This window comes from Leptodactylus fuscus, chromosome 9 (genome assembly GCF_031893055.1).
Source record: "Leptodactylus fuscus isolate aLepFus1 chromosome 9, aLepFus1.hap2, whole genome shotgun sequence".
Classification (NCBI taxonomy): domain Eukaryota; kingdom Metazoa; phylum Chordata; class Amphibia; order Anura; family Leptodactylidae; genus Leptodactylus; species Leptodactylus fuscus.
The window spans coordinates 11263936-11285531 of NC_134273.1; the positions used below are offsets into that span (position 1 = coordinate 11263936).

Sequence of the window (21596 nt, forward strand, 5' to 3'; positions counted from 1 at the left end):
TAATGATACCATAAACCCTGCCTGGCATGTACATAAAACCATTCCCCTGCCGATGGCGGCCTCATACAAATTATCTCACAGACAATAACACACACTTCAAAGGATTTCTACTTGGTCATGTTAGAAGCACTTCATATTTTACTACTGGAACAGATAGAAATAATCTGACTACAGTCTAGAAACAGGTGATGTGGCAATACTGAGCTGCCAGAACCCTGCTAAGAGTCAGAAAATGGGAGAGTAGTGGGCATGCTCGGTGACTGTGCAGGGAGAGGGAGGAGGAGCTGTCCCCATGCTCTGTGACTGTACAGAGAGAGGGAGGAGCTGTCCCCATGCTCTGTGACTGTGCAGGGAGAGGGAGGAGCTGTCCCCATGCTCTGTGACTGTGCAGAGAGAGAGAGGGAGGAGGAGCTGTCCCCATGCTCGGTGACTGTGCAGAGAGAGAGAGAGGAGGAGCTGTCCCCATGCTCGGTGACTGTGCAAGGAGAGGGAGGAGGAGCTGTCCCCATGCTCTGTGACTGTACAGAGAGAGGGAGGAGGAGCTGTCCCCATGCTCTGTGACTGTGCAGAGAGAGGGAGGAGGAGCTGTCCCCATGCTCTGTGACTGTACAGAGAGAGGGAGGAGTTGTCCCCATGCTCTGTGACTGTACAGAGAGAGGGAGGAGGAGCTGTCCCCATGCTCTGTGACTGTGCAGGGAGAGGGAGGAGCTGTCCCCATGCTCTGTGACTGTACAGGGAGAGGGAGGAGGAGCTGTCCCCATGCTCGGTGACTGTGCAGGGAGAGGGAGGAGGAGCTGTCCCCATGCTCTGTGACTGTGCAGGGAGAGGGAGGAGCTGTCCCCATGCTCTGTGACTGTACAGGGAGAGGGAGGAGGAGCTACCCCATGCTCTGTGACTGTACAGGGAGAGGGAGGAGGAGCTGTCCCCATGCTCTGTGACTGTACAGAGAGAGGGAGGAGGAGCTACCCCATGCTCTGTGACTGTGCAGGGAGAGGGAGGAGGAGCTGTCCCCATGCTCGGTGACTGTGCATAGAGAGAGAGGGAGGAGGAGCTGTCCCTATGCTCTGTGACTGTACAGGGAGAGGGAGGAGGAGCTGTCCCCATGCTCTGTGACTGTGCAGGGAGAGGGAGGAGGAGCTGTCCCCATGCTCTGTGACTGTGCAAGGAGAGGGAGGAGGAGCTTTCCCCATGCTCGGTGACTGTGCATAGAGAGAGAGGGAGGAGGAGCTGTCCCTATGCTCTGTGACTGTACAGGGAGAGGGAGGAGGAGCTTTCCCCATGCTCGGTGACTGTGCATAGAGAGAGAGGGAGGAGGAGCTGTCCCTATGCTCTGTGACTGTGCAGGGAGAGGAAGGAGGAGCTGTCCCCATGCTCTGTGACTGTGCAGAGAGAGAGAGAGGAGGAGCTGTCCCCATGCTCTGTGACTGTGCAGGGAGAGGAAGGAGGAGCTGTCCCCATGCTCGGTGACTGTGCAAGGAGAGGGAGGAGGAGCTTTAACCATGCTCTGTGACTGTGCATAGAGAGAGGGAGGAGGAGCTGTCCCCATGCTCGGTGACTGTACAGGGAGAGGGAGGAGGAGCTGTCCCCATGCTCTGTGACTGTGCATAGAGAGAGGGAGGAGGAGCTGTCCCCATGCTCTGTGACTGTGCAGAGAGAGGGAGGAGGAGCTTTAACCATCACTTGTGACAAGTACAGAGAGAGGAGGAGCTTAGCTTCCCAAGTCTCTTTGTGACAGACACAGAGAAAGAGGAGGAGCTCTCCGCATTATTACCTGTCATTAGAAATACCTTGCCATAGGAACACTGACAGCCCTGGTGCCTTGCAGAGATGGGTCCTGGGTCAAACAAATAGCCAGCACATTATTAATATTATTATTATTATTATTATTATTATTTGGTGGCGCTGTCCATATGAAAAGTGTTTGCATACATAACATAATACAAAAAGTACATAAACTAACTTGACCAACTAGAACGGAGGGAAAGGGGAGTTTCTCCTTACTACCTACATATTTGTCAGCAGTGTACACAAGTGTATATATCCATTGGAAAATTTGCACCCCCTTTCTTTGCCACACAGAAAAATAATATAAATCTGGCTGACTGCAGTCACCACTAGGTGGCGCTCACATCATAGAGAGTTATACAGGTCCCTATGAAGCAGTTGGGAGGTGTAATATCTAATAGATATACAGTGAGCTGCCCCTAGTGGTGGATACAGGAATGGCAGTGTGACAGAGAGAGCAGGTTAGGTGCTTCAGCTTCCTGATCCCTTGCCAGTAACCTGTTAGGTGCCGGGTACTCTTAGGCTTCAGTGTTGACTATATACAAGTAGGATGATTTGTATGGAGTGTTGTATTTGCTTTCATGAATCCCACGCTGCCGCGCAGCTATCTCCACAGACAGACACATTTACAGTAAATTGATTGATTTGCCCATCAAAAACAAACCACGCTATGTAACATGAAAGCCGCCGCGCCACACGCCCTCCGAATCCCTTTTTTCTGTCTTTTATTATCATTCACATTTAATTAACCAAATGGCTAGACATGTCAGGAAGACAGAAAGAACGAGATGTCTCTCACATCAACAGCGCCCCCTAGCCTCCGGAAATGGTGATTCATCTGCACATTAGAAGTCCTGCTGAAAATAAATATGCAAAACCTCAAACTGATCCCTATGTTATAGAATGAGAAGAAGTCTGGTCAGTGGGGATTATTTATTAGCATTTCTTATTTTAGAAAAAGTTACAACAGGGAAAGAAGTTATATTGGTTGTCAGTTGTCATATTGTCCTGAATGACAGGGGGCGCAATATGTGGTGTATAATGTACAATAAAGAAGGTAATGTGATGTATATGAATGCAGTAATAAATATGTATACAATTATATTCTTGTACAAAGGAGCAGTATTATAGTAGTTATATTCTTGTATATAGGAGCAGTATTATAGTAGTTATATTCTTGTACATAGAAGGTAGTATTATAGTAGTTATATTCTTGTACATAGGAGCAGTATTATAGTAGTTATATTCTTGTACATAGGAGTAGTATTATAGTAGTTATATTCTTGTACATAGGAAGTAGTATTATAGTAGTTATATTCTTGTACATAGGAGTAGTATTATAGTAGTTATATTCTTGTACATATGAGGTAGTATTATAGTAGTTATATTCTTGTACATAGGAAGTAGTATTATAGTAGTTATATTCTTGTACATAGGAGCAGTATTATAGTAGTTATATTCTTGTACATAGGAGCAGTATTATAGTAGTTATATTCTTGTACATAGGAGCAGTATTATAGTAGCTATATTCTTGTACATAGGAGCAGTATTATAGTAGTTATATTCTTGTACATAGGAGGTAGTATTATAGTAGTTATATTCTTGTACATAGGAGTAGTATTATAGTAGTTATATTCTTGTACATAGGAGCAGTATTATAGTAGTTATATTCTTGTACATAACAGTAGTATTATAGTAGATATATTCTTGTACATAGGAGCAGTATTATAGTAGTTATATTCTTGTACATAGGAGTAGTATTATAGTAGTTATATTCTTGTACATAGGAGCAGTATTATAGTAGCTATATTCTTGTACATAGGAGCAGTATTATAGTAGTTATATTCTTGTACATAGGAGTAGTATTATAGTAGTTATATTCTTGTACATAGGAGTAGTATTATAATAGTTATATTCTTGTACATAGGAGCAGTATTATAGTAGTTATATTCTTGTACATAGGGGCAGTATTATAGTAGTTATATTCTTGTACATAGAGTAGTATTATAGTAGTTATATTCTTGTACATAGGAGGTAGTATTATAGTAGTTATATTCTTGTACATAGGAGCAGTATTATAGTAGTTATATTCTTGTACATAACAGTAGTATTATAGTAGATATATTCTTGTACATAGGAGCAGTATTATAGTAGTTATATTCTTGTACATAGGGGCAGTATTATAGTAGTTATATTCTTGTACATAGAGTAGTATTATAGTAGTTATATTCTTGTACATAGGAGGTAGTATTATAGTAGTTATATTCTTGTACATAGGAGCAGTATTATAGTAGTTATATTCTTGTACATAGGAGGTAGTATTATAGTAGTTATATTCTTGTACATAGGAGGTAGTATTATAGTAGTTATATTCTTGTACATAGGAGTAGTATTATAGTAGTTATATTCTTGTACATAGGAGATAGTATTATAGTAGTTATATTCTTGTACATAGGAGGTAGTATTATAGTAGTTATATTCTTGTACATAGGAGGTAGTATTATAGTAGTTATATTCTTGTACATAGGAGGTAGTATTATAGTAGTTATATTCTTGTACATAGGAGGTAGTATTATAGAAGTTATATTCTTGTACATAGGAGCAATAGTATAGTTGTAGTTATTGGTATAGGTATATAGGTTTCTTTTCTCTCAGGTTTAGTCCTTGTATAATGGTGGTCCGGCTTTGTATTACTTCGCTATCATTATTTTTTGGCCGCGTTTCAAAAGTTCTAAAGGCTTTTAGTTTAGTTTTTGGAGAGTATTTCAGAAATGCGCAAGACAAAGTTGCATAAATGAGACGGCTTTCAGAATTAGACATGATTACTTGACATTTCTAGTGAATGCTACAATATGTTCTCCTACGCTCCCTCCTACACACACATGCCAAAATATATGGAGAATAAGTAATTAATCAGATACCTTCAGGCTGATCATGTGCACAGCAACATAACATCCTAAATATAGAAATCTAATATTTATACACATAATGCACAATATGTTTACAGCAGATTTGCAGCCCCTCCCCATCTCCCCTTATTTTGGCTCATTCATCCCAGCGGTTGCCTGATTATCTTCTATTTATCTCTTATGGTTGAGAAGTGACATCTTCATGCGCTGACATTCTGGTTTTAAAGCTTGTATTTACAGACAGCACCGATTCTGAGTGAGTAACGATGTAGTGTAAAGCATGGTGGAAGTATAGAACCCCAACATGGTGTTCTAATGGGACAGGATGAAGATGTCAGCACCTCAGACCGCATTGGGTAATGCACCAATCAGTGAAGGGCCTGTGATGTCATTACCTGTGACATCACTGGTGGTCACGTGACCACTGAGACCAATCAGCGGTTTCAGTGGAACTCTTAAAGAGACCCGGGAGAAGCTGTCGGGGCAGAAGAACCGGGACATGCAGGAGGTGAGTTTGCATTGTTTTTTTTCAATGCCCCCGACTCACATAAAAGTGAAGAGGGTTTTCCATTGTTAGCTGGACAACCCCTTTAATAGGTTAACCCCTATGCACAGGATATGGGGGATCGTTCTTACTGGTCGCGATGCCCATGATCATTAGAAAGGGGGTCCCTTGTACCTCTGTCTAAATGGAGCCACTGTCTACAAATGCACAATGGCTTCACTTACGTCTATGGGATTGCTGGAGGTAACCGATCCCTATGTCCCATATACAATGAATGGAGAGGAAATGTATATGGTCGACCTGTTGGGGGCAGAATGAGCAGAAGAATAAGACCAGGCCTTCATCATTCTCTGTACGACCATCATTGTTGGAGCGCTGTATGTTGGTTTTATTTCAGCACTACATGGTAGTATTATTTGAGCACAGTATAGCAATATTATTTGAGCCTGCATGGCAGTATTGTTTTAGTACCATATATTGGTATTATTTGAGCACTTTATGCTGCCATTTTTTGAGCACTATAGGACAGTGTTATGTCAGCACCGCATGGTGACATTATTGAACTCTGTACAGCAGTAATATTTGAACATTGTATAGTGGCCTGATCTTGGTACTGTATGGCTATAATACTTGAGCAGTGTATGCTGGTATTATTTGAGCACTGAACGGCAGTATTATTTGATCACTATATGACAGTGTTAGTTAAGCACTGTACGGTGGCATTATATTGAACACTATACAACAGTAATACTTGACCATGGTATGGACGCAAGATTTGAGTAGTGTATGGCTACAATATTTGAGCACTGTACGGTGCCGTTACTTGAGTGCTATATGGCAGCATTATTTGATCACTATAAGGCCGCCTTATTTGAGCATTATATGGGAGTTTTATAAGACTATTATTGTAATTATGCTGTTTTATTATGGGGGCTGCAGTGGAATGCTTTGTCCAAGGACCTTAATGTATTTTAATTACATTTTGGTCCGAACACAAACAGGCAATTTATCAGAATCATGTTGAAGCATTGTATGGTACTGTGGTACTGAATCTTAAAGGGACATACAACTTTAAAGTGGAATTCCCACTACAAACACATAGTCCCTGTCCTCAGTATAGGATCCCGGCGATCTTGAAAACCGGAGTCCGCGAGTGCTTGAGTCTAAGACATCTCTGCCTTCTGATCCCCATATTATGTGGCATATCCTCCCCTCCGACAACCTCCATATACATTTATATACATCAGTGGAACTTATAATCTTACAACCTGTCCTTGTACAGTATCATGACTTTGGGTGTAGGGGCCCTTTAAGATCGTTGTGTCATTTATTTTATGTTCTGCATATTTCTTCTTTTATTTACTCAGAAGACAATTTATTTTTAAAAAGTTCTGAAATATTTTTTGAGCTTTGTATAAAGAAACCGACAGAACATTGGCCCCAATCCAAGATATATAACAGTGACAGCTGCTAATGAATATGCTGGAGATGGATATCACTTTATATTATTGTATATGTAGTGACAGGACGGCAATTCTAGCAAACGCCTGTTTAATATAATTAAGAAATAAACCATAAGTGTCAAAAATGTCTTATGTGCTCCCAGCACCGGAGGAAAGTCACACAAGGTCAAGCATGAAAAATTCATCAGCATCGAACATGTCCTTATAGACCCAACACAGGGGAAGTTTACAAGTGAAGGCAATAATAGTGAGAATATTGTACATAGGAGCAGTATTATAGTAGTTATATTCTTGTACGTAGGAGCAGTATTATAGTAGTTATATTCTTGTACATAGGAGTAGTATTATAGTAGTTATATTCTTGTACATAGGAGCAGTATTATAGTATTTATATTCTTGTACATAGGAGCAGTATTATAGTAGTTATATTCTTGTACATAGGAGCAGTATTATAGTATTTATATTCTTGTACATAGGAGCAGTATTATAGTAGTTATATTCTTGTACATAGGAGGTAGTATTATAGTAGTTATATTCTTGTATATAGGAGTAGTATTATAGTAGTTATATTCTTGTACATAGGAGCAGTATTATAGTAGTTATATTCTTGTACATAGGATGCAGTATTATAGTAGTTATATTCTTGTACATAGGAGTAGTATTATAGTAGTTATATTCTTGTACATAGGATGCAGTATTATAGTAGTTATATTCTTGTACATAGGAGCAGTATTATAGTAGTTATATTCTTGTACATAGGAGCAGTATTATAGTAGTTATATTCTTGTACATAGGAGCAGTATTATAGTAGTTATATTCTTGTATATAGGAGCAGTATTATAGTAGTTATATTCTTGTACATAGGAGTAGTATTATAGTAGTTATATTCTTGTATATAGGAGTAGTATTATAGTAGTTATATTCTTGTACATAGGAGCAGTATTATAGTAGTAATATTCTTGTATATAGGAGTAGTATTATAGTAGTTATATTCTTGTACATAGGATGCAGTATTATAGTAGTTATATTCTTGTACATAGGAGTAGTATTATAATAGTTATATTCTTGTATATAGGAGTAGTATTATAGTAGTTATATTCTTGTACATAGGAGTAGTATTATAGTAGTTATATTCTTGTACATAGGAGTAGTATTATAGTAGTTATATTCTTGTACATAGGATGCAGTATTATAGTAGTTATATTCTTGTACATAGGAGCAGTATTATAGTAGTTATATTCTTGTACATAGGAGTAGTATTATAGTAGTTATATTCTTGTACATAGGAGCAGTATTATAGTAGTAATATTCTTGCATATAGGAGTAGTATTATAGTAGTTATATTCTTGTACATAGGAGCAGTATTATAGTAGTAATATTCTTGTACATAGGAGTAGTATTATAGTAGTTATATTCTTGTACATAGGAGTAGTATTATAGTAGTTATATTCCTGTACATAGGAGCAGTATTATAGTAGTTATATTCCTGTACATAGGAGCAGTATTATAGTAGTTATATTCTTGTACATAGGGGGTAGTATTATAGTAGTTATATTCTTGTACATAGGAGCAGTATTATAGTAGTTATATTCTTGTATATAGGAGTAGTATTATAGTAGTTATATTATTGTATATAGGAGTAGTATTATAGTAGTTATATTCTTGTACATAGGAGTAGTATTATAGTAGTTATATTCTTGTACATAGGAGCAGTATTATAGTAGTTATATTCTTGTACATAGGAGTAGTATTATAGTAGTTATATTCTTGTACATAGGAGCAGTATTATAGTAGTTATATTCTTGTACATAGGAGTAGTATTATAGTAGTTATATTCTTGTACATAGGTGCAGTATTATAGTAGTTATATTCTTGTAGATAGTAGTATTATAGTAGTTATATTCTTGTACATAGGAGCAGTATTATAGTAGTTATATTCCTGTACATAGGAGCAGTATTATAGTAGTTATATTCTTGTACATAGGAGGTAGTATTATAGTAGTTATATTCTTGTACATAGGAGGTAGTATTATAGTAGTTATATTCTTGTACATAGGAGCAGTATTATAGTAGTTATTTACTTGTACATAGGAGTAGTATTATAGTAGTTATATTCTTGTACATAGGAGCAGTATTATAGTAGTTATATTCTTGTACATAGGGGCAGTATTATAGTAGTTATATTCTTGTACATAGGAGTAGTATTATAGTAGTTATATTCTTGTACATAAGGGCAGTATTATAGTAGTTATATTCTTGTATATAGGAGCAGTATTATAGTAGTTATATTCTTGTACATAGGAGCAGTATTATAGTAGTTATATTCTTGTACATAGGGGCAGTATTATAGTAGTTATATTCTTGTACATAGGAGTAGTATTATAGTAGTTATATTCTTGTACATAGGAGTAGTATTATAGTAGTTATATTCTTGTACATAGGAGTAGTATTATAGTAGTTATATTCTTGTACATAGGAGGTAGTATTATAGTAGTTATATTCTTGTACATAGGAGTAGTATTATAGTAGTTATATTCTTGTACATAGGAGCAGTATTATAGTAGTTATATTCTTGTACATAGGGGGCAGTATTATAGTAGCTATACCATTTGTTTGTTCAGTTTAATAGTGACTAGTGTTTGCATTGTCACAAAAAGCTTAGAATTTGAAAAAAAGATTACTTTAAGAATATTTTTTTATACTAAATCCACCACTATATCTTGTATTTTCCGTCCGATTTCTTGTAGTTTTGCTGCGGTATTTTCACACTTTCTGGATTATCAAATGCCAAATTAAAGCTACAGTACGTCATTGAAAAGCTGCTTTTTTTGTTGGATATTTTTGCTGCAGTTTTTTGAGCCAGAGCCTGGAGTGGATTGAGTAGAAGGAAGAAGTATAAGAAGCTTCCTAGATATTCCCCGTTCCTTTTGTAGCCAGTCTTGCCTTTGTCTTAAAGGAGTTTTTGTAATAATTCTGACATATCTAGAGATCACATACCGTACGTATTATTTGTATAGATTTATTCATTCAGTTCTGCTATAAATTCATTTATTCACATTTCAATAGTTGACCCTGATATAGACTTTATATAGAAAAACACATGAGGATTTTGTAAACATATAGAAAGTGCTGTAAGTTTGTGGTTTCATACAAAGACGGGGGAGTTTTTATATATTATAATTTCTCGTGTTTTCCCTGTAAACCGAACAATCTATAAATACATAGAAAAATATTTTCCTGATTTCGCTTCCCCCTCCGTCTAGTTTATCTGATGCTTCACAACAACACAGAATCCTCTTCTTCTTTTATCTCCATCCTGATGGTTTTGCTTTTGAGGCTGCGAATAAACAAATGAATAATTTTAGTCTCTCTTTTTTTTTTAAAGGGGTCACTAACATTTCAGCAAACTTTGCATAAATCAATAATACAAGAGACTATAAGGAACATTGTAATAGATCTTAGCAGAGAAAAATGCCTTTTTCTCCACATATCAGGCTCTTCAACTCCAAGTCTTTTCTAAATCGACTTTCACTCTGAAATCTCTGCTGAACTGTATTAACATATATAGTTACATAGTTGATGAGGTTGGATAAAGACATTAGTCTATCAAGTCCAACCTATAACCCTACAATCCCTACAGTGTTAAGATGGCCTGCAGGTCACAGAAGTATTGAATTAGTCAGAGGTCTAAAGCCCGGTTCACATCTGCGCATGGGTTTCCGTTTAGGGAGCCCACTTGGGAACCCCCCGAATGTAAATCTAATCCGCATAAAAAAGCAGTTACCTTAGGAAACCAGCAGACCCCGTAGATTATAATGGGGTCCATGTGGTTTCCGTACGAAAATGCAAAAAGAAAAGTGTTCTTTTCTCTCCACATTTTTCATGCGGAAAGGGGAATGGAATGGCCCGAACGCAGACGTGAGCCATTCCTAAGGGGAGGAGGAGAGAGTACAATTCATTGATCCATTCAGTATTTTGGTTTTGAGCCCCAATGGCGTACAATCCTATGGAGTAAGTTGGCGCTATCTAAATGAGTAAAATAAATATCGCCAACTCCATTTCTTTGCATCTATTGATAGGCGCCGCTCCACTGATTCCGGCACAATTGGAGTTTTGTTCTCTAGCCCTCACCATTCCCGAGCAATCAGTGAAAAAAATCCAACTGCTCCGGAATCAGTGAAGTGGAGCCTGATAAGAAATGTAAAGACCTGAAGTTGATGGAGTTGGCCCTGATGTAGTAAACAAGTCCAAGAGAGAGAGAGAATGGTTCCATGAGACGGATCACCCTAACTGGGTATTTGACAATGGATGGAATATCTACAACTAGAGATGAGCGAACACTGTTCGGATCAGCCGTTCCGAACAGCACGGTCCCATAGAAATGAATGGAAGCACCTGGCACGGTGACCAGCCACCGGCAAAGTGTACGTGCCAGGTGCTTCCATTCATTTCTATGGGAGCATGCTGTTCGGAACGGCTGATCCGAACAGTGTTCGCTCATCTCTATCTACAACACTTCAGACGTTCCCATGACATAATTTATTTAGAAATACCTCCATACTTACATTCTTCACACCTTATGTCCTCTTCATTTTTTTTTTATTATCCCTCGATTTCTTCCAAGTGACTCATTTCTTCCCCAGATCTAGCCAGCTCAGGACTACCAGATTCTTCCACCGCTTTATTTTTACTGATGTCAGTCTCATTGTTTGTTGTCTCTTCTGGCTCCATTGGGGTTAGTGGTGTAATCTCCTCAGCTTTATCTTTGGTTTCCTCTTGAGGTAGATCATGCATCCTATCATCTCTAGGTCCATCACTTGACTCTTCCTCAAGTACCTTTTTAGTACTGTCATCTTCAATATTTATAGATTCTTGACCCACCTCTTCATTTTTTGGTTCATCTTCAGCATTGTTTGATTTTGCGTCATCATCTTCATTACTTATAGGTTCTACTAAAGTGACCGTGTGCTCAACACCAACTTCTTCTGTCTTCTCTTCTGGCTGAATTTCAGGTTCCTCAGATTCTTCACCATTAACATTTTTAGAAGCATCTTCATTCTCAGCAGTTTCCTCACTTGGTGCCTCTTCATTCTGAGCAGTCACATCAACTGGTGCATCTTCATTCTGAGCAGTCACTTCACCAGGTGCTTCTTCATTCTCAACATTCACCTCTCCAGGTGCATCATCATTCTCAACAGTCTCCTCACCAGTTGCATCTTCAGTCTCAGCTGTCTCCTTACCAGGTGCATCTTCTTTCTCAGCAGTCTCCTCAGCAGGTGCTTCTTGTTTCTCAGCAGTCTCCTCACCAGGTGCATCTTTTTTCTCACCAGTCTCCTCACCGGGTGCATCTTGATTTTCAGCAGTCACCTCATCAGGTGCATCTTGATGCTCGTCAGTCACCTCACCTGGTGCATCTTCTTTCTCAGCAGTCTCCTCATCAGGTGCATCTTTATTCTCAGTAGTCACCTCCTCAGGTGTATCTTCATTCTCAGCAGTCTCCTCACCAGTTGCATTTTCTTTCTCAGCAGTCACTGATTCAGGTGCTTCTTCACTGTCAGCAGTTACTTCAACAGGTGGCTCTTCATTCTCAGCAGTCACGTCTCCAGGTGCATCTTCTTTCTCAGCAGTCACCTCACCTGGTGCATCCTCTTTCTCAGCAGTATCCTCACCAGGTGCTTCTTCACTCAGAGCAGTCTCCTCACCAGGTGCTTCTTCACTCAGAGCAGTCTCCTCACCAGGTGCGTCTTCATTCTCAGCAGTCTCATCACCAGGTGCATCTTCATTCTGAGCAATCTCCTCACCAGGTGTTTCTTCATTCAGAGGAGTTTCCTCACCAGGTGCTTCTTCATTCTCAGCAGTCTCATCACCAGGTGCATCTTCATTCTGAGCAATCTCCTCACCAGGTGTTTCTTCATTCTGAGCAGTCTCCTCACCAGGTGCTTCTTCATTCAGAGGAGTTTCCTCACCAGGTGCTTCTTCATTCTGAGAAGTCACTTCACCAGGTGCTTCTTCATTCTGAACAGTCTCCTCACCAGGTGCTTCTTCATTCAGAGGAGTTTCCTCACCAGGTGCTTCTTCATTCTGAGCAGTCACTTCACCAGGTGCTTCTTCATTCTGAACAGTCTCCTCACCAGGTGCTTCTTCATTCAGAGGAGTTTCCTCACCAGGTGCTTCTTCATTCTGAGCAGTCTCCTCACCAGGTGCTTCTTCACTCTGAGCAATCTCCTCACCAGGTGCTTCTTCATTCAGAGGAGTTTCCTCCCCAGCTGCTTCTTCATTCTGAGAAGTCACTTCACCAGATGCTTCTTCATTCTGAGCAGTCTCCTCACCAGGTGCTTCTTCATTCTGAGCAGTCACTTCACCAGGGGCTTCTTCATTCTGAGCAGTCTCCACAGCAGGTGTTTCTTCATTCTGAGCAGTCTCCACACCAGGTGCTTCTTCATTCTGAGCAGTCTCCTCACCAGGTGCTTCTTCATTCTGAGCAGTCTCCTCACCAGGTGCTTCATCATTCTGAGCAGTCTCCTCACCAGGTGCTTCTTCATTCAGAGCAGTCTTCTCACCAGGTCCTTCTTCCTTCTCAGCAGTCATCTCACCAGGTGCTTCTTCACTCAGAAGAGTTTGCTCACCAGGTGCTTCTTCATTCTGAGCAGTCTCCTCACCAGGTGCTTCTTCACTTGGAGCAGTCTCCTCACCATGTGCTTCTTCCTTCTCAGCAGTCACCTCAACAGATGCTTCTTCATTCTCAGCAGTCTCATCACCAGGTGCATCTTCATTCTGAGCAGTCTCCTCACCAGGTGCTTCTTCATTCAGAGGAATTTCCTCATCAGGTGCTTCTTCATTCTCTGCAGTCTCCTTACCAGGTGCTTCTTCATTTTGAGCAGTCTCCTCACCAGGTGCTTCTTCATTTTTAGCAGTCTCCTCACCAGGTGCTTTTTCATTCTCTGCAGTCTCCTTAGCAGGTGCTTCTTCATTTTGAGCAGTCTCCTCACCAGGTGCTTCTTCCTTCTGAGCAGTCTCCTCACCAGCTACTTCTTCATTCTGAGTACTCTCCTCCCCAGGTGCTTCTTCATTCTGAGTACTCTCCTCACCAGGTGCATCTTCCTTCTGAGCAGTCTCCTCACCAGATACTTCTTCATTCTGAGTACTCTCCTCCCCAGGTGCTTCTTCATTCTGAGTACTCTCCTCACCAGGTGCATCTTCCTTCTGAGCAGTCTCCTCACCAGATACTTCTTCATTCTCTGCAGTCACCTCATCAGGTGCTTCTTCATTCTGAGCAGTCTCCTCACCAGATACTTCTTCATTCTCTGCAGTCACCTCACCAGGTGCTTCTTCATTCTGAGCAGTCTCCTCACCAGGTGCTTCTTCCTTCTGAGCAGTCTCCTCACCAGGTGCTTCTTCCTTCTGAGGAGTCTCCTCACCAGGTGCTTCTTCCTTCTGAGCAGTCTCCTCACCAGGTGCTTCTTCCTTCTGAGCAGTCTCCTCACCAGGTGCTTCTTCCTTCTGAGCAGTCTCCTCACCAGGTGCTTCTTCCTTCTGAGCAGTCTCCTCACCAGGTGCTTCTTCATTCTGAGTACTCTCCTCCCCAGGTGCTTCTTCATTCTGAGCAATCTCCTCAGCAGGTGCATCTTCCTTCTGAGCAGTCTCCTCACCAGGTGCTTCTTCATTCTGAGCAGTCTCCTCATCAGGTACATCTTCCTTCTGAGCAGTCTCCTCACCAGATACTTCTTCATTCTCAGCAGTCTCCTCACCAGGTGCATCTTCCTTCTCAACAATCACACTCTCAATTTCACATGTCTCCTCGACAGGCACTTCATGTGACTCCTCTTCTATCACATCCTTTTCGTCAGGTGCATTTTTATGGTTTTCTGCTTCTACCATCTCAGCTCTAGTTTCCTTCAGAATCTCTTCATCTATTAAGAAATCCAACATCAGTTCTTGGTCATTCCCCAGTTGCTCCGGTTCATCGTGGAGAAGTCTACCAGGTGACTCCACCAAGTCTGTGAAATACATATCACATCATTACTACATGGACATCTCCAGTCTGCTCTACTCCAGCATATTATTGGTAACTGCCCTGTAATACACCTCTTACACTATTGGGGGGAAGACCTAGGAACCAGATCACCAGGAGCAATCTGAAGATTGAGCATCTTAGCTTCACAGACTATTAAGGACTTCACCATTAACCCCTACACTGCCTTACACCACCAAAAACCATTTAACTACTATACAGTGGGTCTGGTAATAGTATTTGGGCAGTGAATGACACTACGGTGCCGTATGACAACATTATATATGGGCACCGTATGGCAGTATTCCTTGAATATTACATGTGTACACTATTATGTCGGCACTGTATGATGTATGGTATGGACACTATATGGAAGTATTCTTACAGTGAATATCAGAATTTGGGTGTAAACTACAAGCGGTGGGGGTTATACTTTGTCATTGTCCAGACTGTCACCTCTCAAAATAAAGACTGGCCAAAAATAAAATGATTCCTGAAATCCCCTTTAAATTTGGTCTGTTTATGTGGCCCTATTTAAAGTTTTGCTATTGGGCTTCTTAGTGACTTCAAGATTGCAAAACGTGAACTGTTTCTGATCTTACTTGTATATGTGCCTTTAAGATTGTCCTCTTCATCCGTACTGGAGTCGCTGGGTTCAGGCTCCGAATCCAAACTTGGCTTATTGTCAATGGCCTCTGCTATCTTTTCCTGGACTGATTTGCAGTCTTTAAGAAAAATAGCAAATTTCACAGCAGGCAGAGGAGGAGAAGTGGTCGGGGTACATGTACACACTGCACACAGAAGCATAGCAGCAGATCTGCGGGGGACGCGCCAATGTTACATCCATGCAGGGGAGGAGGCAAAAGCAAGTTCACGCACAAACCATGCAGAGCAATCTCTGGAATCAGCGCCCCCTGGTGCCGCCTGTTGATTCATATGATTGGCTGCGTTGGAAGGGTCTGGAATACTCACCTCACCTCTTGTATTGCTTTCAGTCATTATATCAAGAGTAGGAGTCACTTTAATATGGGTACGTACCTCTAGGAATCCAAATGATACGAAGAAACTTTGCAAACAGGTAAACATCTACCGTTTTGTGTATACAGCCCCTATGCAGTCCTATGCGTCTCACTAGTTCCAGACTACAAACATCACTTGTGTGACTAAACTACAGACATATAGCATATAGTAACATGTTATACTACGATGTCAGACTACAGGACATAAGCAGGCATAGAAGCTGTGCGCACAAATCAATAAACAAATAAGAGAATTTTATACAAAATGTTTCCAGTTGATTTTTCTTTAGGTTTAGATGTATCAGATCAATAGAAAATGGTTGGAAAAGTGTCCAAACCCTTTATAAGAATCTCGCTATAACTTAAGTGTCTGATACAGGATATTCCAGCGCATTTCACACCCACAAAGAAGCTGGAAACGCTACTTAGAGGATGTCATTTCCGTGACCTTTTAGTATTCCAGGTAGAGAGCTGACAACGTTACCAAATTGTTGCTGAAGTTTTACCTATTATCCTCCTTGACGAAAGCGATTAAGCGGAATCTTTCCCTCCAAGTACATAATTACAAGTTCTATCGGTAATTACGGGGCAAACACAAAGGATAAAGAATCGTACTCGACCGAGACGTCAGTCAATGGCTGCTACTGGGAGGCAACGTGACAACACATAGATAGCAGGATATGGGGCTGATACGTGTTTGCTCGCGTGTTGGTCTCAGCGATGCAGTTTGTGATGATACTGGACCACAAAGTATAATTAGGGTTGAAGGATCTGGAAAGATCAGATCCCGATCGGCAATCAAGCAAATTTCAAGATGGGGATTGGCTGGAAAATGATCGGAAATCGGATTTTAAAATCGATCCTGAAATCTCAAGATCGGCTCAACCAGATGTATAATATGTGGGATTTAAAGGGGTCTGTCCACTAATAACATGTATCCCCATTTGCAGGATAGAGGAGAAATGTCTTAAAGAGATTATCCTAGGAATCGTACAGCTCAACAGTGTATTCCCTGCACAGGAAAAGCTTTATTTAGGGTTGAGCGATCGGGATCGGAAAAGATCGGATTCCGATCGTCGATCAAGCAAATTTCACTATCACGATGGAAAATGATTGGAAATCGGATTTTGAAATCTCACGATCAGCTCAACCCTAAAAGTGACTTTTCCCATAGAGAAGCATTGACTAGGGTTGAGCGAGCGGGATCGGAAAAGATCGGATTCCGATCGGCGATCGAGCAAATTTCACGATCGCGAAATGATCGGAAATCGGATTTTAAAATCGATCCTGAAATCTCAATTCCAAGCTTTACTCTTAAGTGGAGGTCGTGCGCATGCTCCATTCACTTATAGATCATTCTTCTCAAAGTCCCATAGAAGTGGATGGAGCATTGGCTGCGCATGCGCGTCAGCTCTACATGAGGAATTTGTAGGAACTCTGTGTAGTCTGATCTTGTGGTCATGCCATACTCTCTTCCGGTTGCTTACCTCTCTTTTCCTCTGCCTACAGAACATCAATAAGAAAGACAGAGGGAGAGACGTAACACATGACTGTAGGATCAGACTACATAGCGTTTCTTGTAGTCTGTAAGCATGGAGACGCATCGGTCTACCTTGATGTTAGATTTTTTAATCGTGATATTGCTTCATTTCTTTCTTGTAGATGCGCTGGATCAATAAGGAATGGTTGTGTCTTATTAATAATAGGGAACCCCATTGTGATAATAACATTGTATCAGGTCATCGCGATTTGTGTTCTACTCTTGAGTTGGCTCCAAAGACGGTGAGATGGAACATAAGGAATCCCTTATATATTTATAAGAATCAATACATAGAGAATATAATAATATAAATAGAATTAAATAGATTTTAAAAAATATTTTTTATTTTCTTTTTTTCATGAGACAGTTTACCAAAAAATCATTAACAATAACCAGAAAATCTCTCATTGAAAGTTTCTTTTTATTTCTTCCCGGCAGTTGCTTTAGTTTTTTAGCCGTATATTTCAGGGCTTCATTTGTGTGTAATCTGCTGTGTCTTTATGGGTTTATTCAGTTGGTAAATTCAGCAATATAAAAATGTCTTAAGGAATCAATCATAGAGATAAGACTGCAGGTTTAATGAGAGAGGAGATGACTGGGAAGAATTACAGCAATTAGCGACTTAGCTCATCCTTAAAGGGAACCTGATAGGGCGGCAGAAATCACCTGAGAGCGGGATATAATGGGGGAGGGAGACACTGAACTGTGTGATATATAGGGATATAGGATAGAGGAGAGAAGCTGAGCTCTGTGATATATAGGGTTATATGATAGAGAAGAGAAGCTGAGCTCTGTGATATATAGGGTTATACGATAGAGGAGAGAAGCTGAGCTCTGTGATATATAGGGTTATAGGATAGAGGAGAGAAGCTGAGCTCTGTGATATGTAGGGTTATATGATAGAGGGGAGAAGCTGAGCTCTGTGATATATAGGGTTATATGATAGAGGAGAGAAGCTGAGCTCTGTGATATATAGGGTTATAGGATAGAGGAGAGAAGCTGAGCTCTGTGATATATAGGGTTATATGATAGAGGAGAGAAGCTGAGCTCTGTGATATATAGGTTATATGATAGAGGAGAGAAGCTGAGCTCTGTGATATATAGGGTTATAGGATAGAGGAGAGAAGCTGAGCTGTGTGATATATAGGGTTATATGATAGAGGAGAGAAGCTGAGCTCTGTGATATATAGGTTATATGATAGAGGAGAGAAGCTGAGCTCTGTGATATATAGGGTTATATGATAGAGAAGAGAAGCTGAGCTCTGTGATATATAGGGTTATAGGATAGAGGAGAGAAGCTGAGCTCTGTGATATGTAGGTTATATGATAGAGAAGAGAAGCTGAGCTCTGTGATATATAGGGTTATAGGATAGAGGAGAGAAGCTGAGCTCTGTGATATATAGGGTTATAGGATAGAGGAGAGAAGCTGAGCTGTGTGATATATAGGGTTATATGATAGAGGAGAGAAGCTGAGCTCTGTGATATATAGGGTTATAGGATAGAGGAGAGAAGCTGAGCTCTGTGATATATAGGGTTATATGATAGAGGAGAGAAGCTGAGCTGTGTGATATATAGGTTATATGATAGAGGAGAGAAGCTGAGCTGTGTGATATATAGGGTTATATGATAGAGGAGAGAAGCTGAGCTCTGTGATATATAGGGTTATATGATAGAGGAGAGAAGCTGAGCTCTGTGATATATAGGGTTATAGGATAGAGGAGAGAAGCTGAGCTCTGTGATATATAGGGTTATATGATAGAGGAGAGAAGCTGAGCTCTGTGATATATAGGTTATATGATATAGGAGAGAAGCTGAGCTCTGTGATATATAGGGATATATGATAGAGGAGAGAAGCTGAGCTCTGTGATATATAGGATTATATGATAGAGGAGAGAAGCTGAGCTCTGTGATATATAGGTTATATGATAGAGGAGAGAAGCTGAGCTATGTGATATATAGGGTTATATGATAGAGGAGAGAAGCTGAGCTCTGTGATATATACAGTAGGTTATATGATAGAGGAGAGAAGCTGAGCTCTGTGATATATAGGGTTATAGGATAGAGGAGAGAAGCTGAGCTCTGTTATATATAGGGATATAGGATAGAGGAGAGAAGCTGAGCTGTGTGATATATAGGGATATATGATAGAGGAGAGAAGCTGAGCTGTGTGATATATAGGGATATATGATAGAGGAGAGAAGCTGAGCTCTGTTATATATAGGGATATATGATAGAGGAGAGAAGCTGAGCTGTGTGATATATAGGGATATATGATAGAGGAGAGAAGCTGAGCTCTGTGATATATAGGTTATATGATAGAGGAGAGAAGCTGAGCTCTGTGATATATAGGGTTATATGATAGAGGAGAGAAGCTGAGCTCTGTGATATATAGGGTTATATGATAGAGGAGAGAAGCTGAGCTCTGTGATATATAGGTTATATGATAGAGGAGAGAAGCTGAGCTCTGTGATATATATAGGGTTATATGATAGAGGAGAGAAGCTGAGCTCTGTGATATATACAGTAGTTTATATGATAGAGGAGAGAAGCTGAGCTCTGTGATATATAGGGTTATACGATAGAGGAGAGAAGCTGAGCTCTGTGATATATAGGTTATATGATAGAGGAGAGAAGCTGAGCTCGGTGATATATATAGGGTTATATGATAGAGGAGAGAAGCTGAGCTCTGTGATATATAGGGTTATATGATAGAGGAGAGAAGCTGAGCTCTGTGATATATAGGGTTATATGATAGAGGAGAGAAGCTAAGCTCTGTGATATATAGGTTATATGATATAGGAGAGAAGCTGAGCTCTGTGATATATAGGGTTATATGATAGAGGAGAGAAGCTAAGCAATGTGATATATAGGGTTATATGATAGAGGAGAGAAGCTAAGCTCTGTGATATATAGGTTATATGATATAGGAGAGAAGCTGAGCTCTGTGATATATAGGGTTATATGATAGAGGAGAGAAGCTAAGCTCTGTGATATATAGGTTATAGGATAGAGGAGAGAAGCTGAGCTGTGTGATATATAGGTTATAGGATAGAGGAGAGAAGCTGAGCTGTGTGATATATAGGTTATAGGATAGAGGAGAGAAGCTGAGCTGTGTGATATATAGGGTTATATGATAGAGGAGAGAAGCTGAGCTCTGTGATATATAGGGTTATATGATAGAGGAGAGAAGCTAAGCTCTGTGATATATAGGTTATATGATATAGGAGAGAAGCTGAGCTCTGTGATATATAGGGTTATATGATAGAGGAGAGAAGATGAGCACTGTGATATATAGGGTTATATGATAGAGGAGAGAAGCTGAGCTCCGTGATATATAGGGTTATATGATGGAGGAGAGAAGATGAGCACTGTGATATATAGGGTTATATGATAGAGGAGAGAAGCTGAGCTCTGTGATATATAGGGTTATATGATAGAGGAGAGAAGATGAGCACTGTGATATATAGGGTTATATGATAGAGGAGAGAAGCTGAGCTCCGTGATATATAGGGTTATATGATGGAGGAGAGAAGCTGAGCTATGTGATATATAGGGTTATATGATAGAGGAGAGAAGCTGAGCTCTGTGATATATAGGGTTATATGATGGAGGAGAGAAGCTGAGTTCTGTGATATATAGGGTTATATGATAGAGGGGAGAAGCTGAGCTCTGTGATATATAGGATTATATGATAGAGGAGAGAAGCTGAGCTCTGTGATATATATGGTTATAAGTTGCAGGGAGATCTTGGAAACAATTTTTTTTTTGTTAATTTTTGTACATTTTTCTGTTACTGTATTCCTTTTCTATTTTTTATATCTATGAAAGCTTTTCCTTTTTTCTCTTTCCCTGCCTCGCTAATAACCAGAGGACGGCACAACACGGGCTGTGTAATCTGAGAAACTAATGGCAAGAAAATGGCACGCCACTCAATAATTTATTCCGTACATGGCGTACTAATTCCAACACGCTGAAAGAACAATAACACACAAAAGAGCAAACAAAAGGAAAAGCCGTACAATGCGGTAACAACGTAACCGTGGAGCCGCAACAACACAAAGCCGCTGATTACATAACATTTGCATAGCAATTTATAAAGTGCGACAGCGATTTAACCCCGAATATACCGGTAGGCGACAAAACCTATTTATCACAATTATTATAATGGCTGAAAATTGAATTTTTTTTTATTTTTTTTTGAAGAAACTAAATCCACAGTGAATGTAAATGATGGTTTACCGAGTCTCCCAGGAAGTCTGTATGACGCCTGGAGAAGAATCGGCAAGTCTCCTGCTGGGAGTTGTAGTGTTAAATTAATATTATTTTTATAGTGTTTTATTTTTATATTATTTTTCACTTGCAAA

General features: G+C 40.1%; 1 protein-coding gene across 1 annotated transcript in view; it reads right to left on the reverse strand.

Moving 5' to 3' along the window:
• Positions 1 to 9740: 9740 nt before the first annotated feature.
• Positions 9741 to 21596, reverse strand: part of ERICH3 (glutamate rich 3) — a 51270-nt gene continuing 39414 nt past the window's right edge. Inside the window, exons 14-18 of the mRNA XM_075287169.1 lie at positions 15276 to 15398; positions 14472 to 14659; positions 14114 to 14372; positions 11228 to 13822; positions 9741 to 9999 (exon numbers count right to left, since the gene is read on the reverse strand). Coding sequence (XP_075143270.1) covers positions 11265 to 13822; positions 14114 to 14372; positions 14472 to 14659; positions 15276 to 15398 — 3128 coding nt within the window. The 3' untranslated portion in view covers positions 9741 to 9999; positions 11228 to 11264. The remainder of the gene's footprint in view (positions 10000 to 11227; positions 13823 to 14113; positions 14373 to 14471; positions 14660 to 15275; positions 15399 to 21596) is intronic.